Source organism: Gavialis gangeticus, unplaced genomic scaffold, assembly GCF_001723915.1.
Source record: "Gavialis gangeticus isolate Ggan-Ray unplaced genomic scaffold, GavGan_comp1, whole genome shotgun sequence".
Taxonomy (NCBI): domain Eukaryota; kingdom Metazoa; phylum Chordata; order Crocodylia; family Gavialidae; genus Gavialis; species Gavialis gangeticus.
The window spans coordinates 179,861,152-179,865,947 of NW_017729022.1; the positions used below are offsets into that span (position 1 = coordinate 179,861,152).

Consider the following 4,796-nt stretch of genomic DNA (forward strand, 5'->3'; position numbering starts at 1 on the left):
GTGAACTTTCTGCCAGTTTGTGTAGATTGATATAGGGCATATTCTTAAAAGAGAGGAAAGGAAAGGTACTGAGTATCGTCAGACACGGTCCCCAGGCCCGAGCCCACTGTACGGCACATAACTTGGGAGTATCAGTTTGAGGTCATGAATGATTTTACTACATCCATAGAAAATGAGGTCCCTTGACCCAAGCAATGAATGCAAAATCTAAGTTAGAGCTGCCTGATGATTCCAGACTGACAGAGGTAACTCATTCCTCTTTTCCATACCCATTTTACTTACGTACGTTAGGTGGGATTTGCAAAAGGGTACACAGCACTGGTCTCACCTTCTGGTCTCCTACTGAAATCAGTGGCAGCAGTTATCTCCCTTAGGAACCCACAGGGCAAAGGCCATGCCATTCTAAAATCTGAACATCTCACACTCCAGTGCATTTATGCTGTCACTGCCCCTGGGGAGCAGGGGGGACAGTGCTATTATCTCTGTTTTACAAAAGGAGGATCTGAGCTACAGTGAGACTAAGCAATTTGCCCAGGATTGCCCTAGAAGTCCATAAGAAATCAGGCACTGCCTTCTAGGCCTCTGACCCCTAGAACAGCACCAAGCAAAAAAACATAGTGTATGGGAGGAAGAATCGCACCCAGTAAGTACTGTATTGTTCTGATAATAAGTCAGTCCCACATTTCAGGTTCAAATTTCAAGTAAAGCAGCTTTTCTCCTAAATATATGTTGATAATTACAGATAAAGTCCTTGAAATACTCTTGCCCTTACAAGATCCCATAAGAAAACCAAATAACCAAGTAAAGGACTCAAAGGGTGAAATGATGTACCAAAACAAAAACTGAAACATTTTTAACTAGGTATTTTTACTTCATGCACAAGCAAGTGCAATTTTACCTTTGGAGGAAATAAAATAGTAGATTTATAATCAAAATAATGAAGTATTTAAGAAAATACACAGTACTTCCTAACAAAATGCACTCCAAGAAGAGAAAGGAAAGGGAAAGACCAGAAGATCCACTTACCAAGTAACGATGTAGGGATGTTTTCACACTTTCAGCATCTGGTTGAGGTGGAATCCAGTTATCTGTAACTTCTGCTACTGTATACAGCCAATGGATTAGCTCGTCTAGCTGACAGCAAAATATCTACTTAGATGAATCATAATAAAAGGCATTACTTATTTATTTCTGTAACAAAGAAGATACAACAAAAATTAATACCTGGCCAAATGATGCTTCATAAAATGCTTGTTCTCTGCTGGCTTCGACTCACTGAACTTTTAAGAGCCTTTTTGAGCACTGGTCTCTTCCTTCACTCCCCACAATTACTTCCCACCAGCCACAAAGGAGAGATGTTAGCTTGAGTTCACTCTTGAAATGAATACTAGTACCCAAAACAGCCTGCTGAAAAAAATCTGGTATGCAAGTTAGCTGTCAAGCAGCACTCGCAGTGGGTTGGATGTATTAACTCAGGGATGACTAACTCGTGGCATGGGTGCTATGGAGCACATCAGGGGAGGGGACAGACAGACAGCACAGCACCAGATAGGGCAGGAAGCAAAAAGCAAGGAGAAAATCAGGTAGGAAGCGCAGGGAAGGAAGCAGAGAACCAACTGAGCAAGGGAAGAGGAAGGGAGTGGCCTGTCTGCTAAAAAGGCTGGTCCCCACTGTATAAACCTTTAAATGCCTGTTATTAAAGGTCTTGAAGTCAATGGAGTTCTTCAGAGGTATAAAGTCTGCTAACATCTCCCTGGAGAAGTGCAGGCTTCACTTTGTAGAATACAGAAGTTAGCAAATGAATTTCCCCCAAATCTTTCAAACTCTATAAATGTATATTTTCAAAACAAATACCTAATTTTTAAGCCCCAACAAGGGTTTATGTTGAGCAACTTATGCATGGGGGTCCATGCTCTCTCTACTGACTTTAAGCTTGGGATCTGGACCTAATTCACCTGGGTTTCGTCTATATGAAAAAGGTGTGCTGTTTTCACCACAGCAGTACAGTGGTACCACTGCCCACCCCAATATGTCTGAAGTCATACTGGCACAGCTATTCCCATACAGGAAGACGAATAAATTGTTACCAGTATAAAATGAGCATGTAACGAGGTTCCTCCTTCATTTTTCTCTCCTAATTTTTCATCAGAATCCAGAAGAGAGAAACCAGCCCCATGGATGTGCAAACAAAACTTCATTAAAGGTTCAGAAGTTCCCCCCTCCCCACATTTCAATTAGTTCTATAAATGATAATGAATTGTTAATCAATATCATTCAAAACAATAAAAATAGAAAAAAAGAGAGAGAGAAACTCATCCAAGTTTTCTAACAAGTCCTGAAACAGGAGAAAATTTGCCTAGTTTCATAATATCCTTAAGTTAGGGACAGTCTATTGAGAGGCTCCATAACTGTCCAGTGAGCCTGGTTGAAATTTCAAGGACAATTAAGCCAATGTACAATTTCACTGAATCACAGAGAAGTAGGGCAAGAAGGAACCTCCATCAGTCATCTAGTCCAACCTTCTGCCTGAGGCAGGATCATCCTTATCAAAACCAACATAATTCAACAGAAAAACTGGCAATTTCAGTTCAGTTTCATTCTAGCTGGGTCTGCACTAAATTTCTCTCCTCACCAGCATAGCTTCATTTAAAAAAAAAGCAAAAAACAAAAGTGCCTGTATAAAGATCTTAGAACCAGCCTGGAAACAAGGCATAGAAACTGCTTTGTCTCCCATTTGGTGGTAAATGTCATGGGAGAAGATCTAATGCAGACGCAAGCTTTGAGCACTCTAGCACACTTGAACCTCCAATACAGTGTTAACAGACCAAAACCAATGTATGCCAGACAGCTCCACAAAAACTTCAGTTGAATGTTGGGCCTGATCACGAAGAGACAGAAGCTACCTGGAATTCTGAAAGCTCTTGCTGACAGAGGTCATCCTCCCATCAGAGCCAAATCTGTTCCAGTGAAACAGAAAGGGTTGGTTTTGATAATATCATGTAGGAACATGCACTACAGGAGATTTAAATATCGTGCAAGACGAGTTACGAGGTAAACATGTCCCCCCTCCTTGACTTCATCTTCCAAATGAAGATTAGCTTCTGGTTTCAACCTACCTTAATACATTGAGTAAGAGATTCTTTCTGTTGGTCCTTTGGATGCTGCCATTCGCTCTCCAGTGCTCCACGGTATCGCCCATCTAGCACAGCTCTGATAGTGGAGGTTGTATTCAGTCTTTCAGAATCCTTGTGCTCCTGGCTACACAATTTAATGTTTTCAGCATAGGGCTTCTGAGAGTCTTGTGCATGACACAAAAGAGAATAATCCTCCATGCCCTCCATTTCCATGTTCCTGTCTGTGCCACCAGGACTGACAGAGTCAGATGAAAGCTTCTCTCTGCTACCACTGCAGCAAGGAAGGTCTTGCTGGACATGGTCTTGCCCAGGTTTCCGCACAACTATGGAAAGAGCAGATAAATATTGAGCCAAACCTTCTAACTCCTTGAGTCTGGGAGGCAGAGAAAGGTACTCTTCATCATTCTCCCATTCCTTTTTTAGTGGCAGGACTTGTGTTGTGGGTATGAAATGACTAGCACCTTTTTTCTTTAAGTTACACTGTGAAAAGGGGTTATTTGGACTCCAGCAGCTTCTCTCATTTGTGCTAACTGGATTCAAAGAAGTTAGTCCCACATACTTAAAGGAAGTCAAACTGTTTGCGAAACTTCTAGAGGGATCTGGTTTGCTGGCAGTGGAAGCACATTTTGCAAAGGACACTTTAGAGATAGGTGAAGGTTCACAGGAAGAAGCTGATCCAAAACAGCCTGGCTTTTTAGACACAGGGGTTGAAAATCTCCCTGCAGAGATCAGATACTCCTTACTTTGCCTTTCCAAAGTCTGTTGTTCCTGGTTTTGTGCTCTCATGGACTTTGAAGTGCTTTCAGGTGACATGGAAAAGCTGTCAAGATCTACACCTGAGTCATGGAAGAAGGGATTAGGAATCATAGACTTGGGGTTGTTTGTAAGTTTGTATTTTGGCTTTAAAGGGTAAGTATAATCAAGCAAGTCCTCATACTCCTTATTAGGGTTCCAGTGTGGAGACTGCCGGTCCGGCGATGGGGGTAAACAGTCAGGTATGGCACACGCCCAGTAATCCGCCTGAAAGGATGACATCTTTTTACTGTGTTCCCCTGCTACATGGTTCTTGAGGACAGGGCTGCACATGAACAGTGCAGCATCCTCCATAGGACTACCCTGACTGCGTGGATGTCGAGAATTGAAGACTTCAGATGGAGGGAAGCCTTTTTCAGCCAGTAAGCTGCTTGCTTGTTTTATCTCCAGCCGCTCAGACTCACTGTCTTCTGGAGGCGGTGTGGAAAGGCTGGAGCTAGACAGCTTTGGGGATACAGTCTCAGAACTGGAAGCTGTTTTATCAGGCAAAGATTCCAGAGCAGATGAAAAGACGGGAAGATCAGCTTGGCTCCTACGTTTGGCACTTAGTTCATGAAGCAAATCAGAAACTTTGGTGTCCATGGCTGAGTTTGGAAGCCTGGGCAGAAGCTCAGAAGTATTCGATAATTTTTTCTCCCTGCAAAATATAAAGCCCCCCAAACCTATCATACCCTCCCTCCTGCAAGCTGCCGCTGGTGCCCTTGGTGCCAGTTTTACTGACGTTCACTGGTACTGGGAGCTGAGTATCTGAGTAAATCGGGGTAGGGAGAGGGGCAGGATGGAGGGGGTTGGTTCCCAGGGGGAGGGTTATTCATCTGGGAGTCGTGGGGGGTGCTAAAAATAGTTCCT

General features: G+C 43.1%; 1 protein-coding gene across 4 annotated transcripts in view; it reads right to left on the reverse strand.

Annotated features, from left to right (window-relative positions):
* Nucleotides 1–4,796, reverse strand: part of CEP68 (centrosomal protein 68) — a 49,092-nt gene that overhangs the window by 26,866 nt on the left and 17,430 nt on the right. For all 4 annotated transcript variants that reach the window (XM_019516581.1, XM_019516580.1, XM_019516582.1 and 1 more), the window contains 2 exons: nt 3,117–4,583; nt 1,027–1,149 (listed from right to left, as the gene is read on the reverse strand). In XM_019516581.1, coding sequence (XP_019372126.1) covers nt 1,027–1,149; nt 3,117–4,583 — 1,590 coding nt within the window. The remainder of the gene's footprint in view (nt 1–1,026; nt 1,150–3,116; nt 4,584–4,796) is intronic.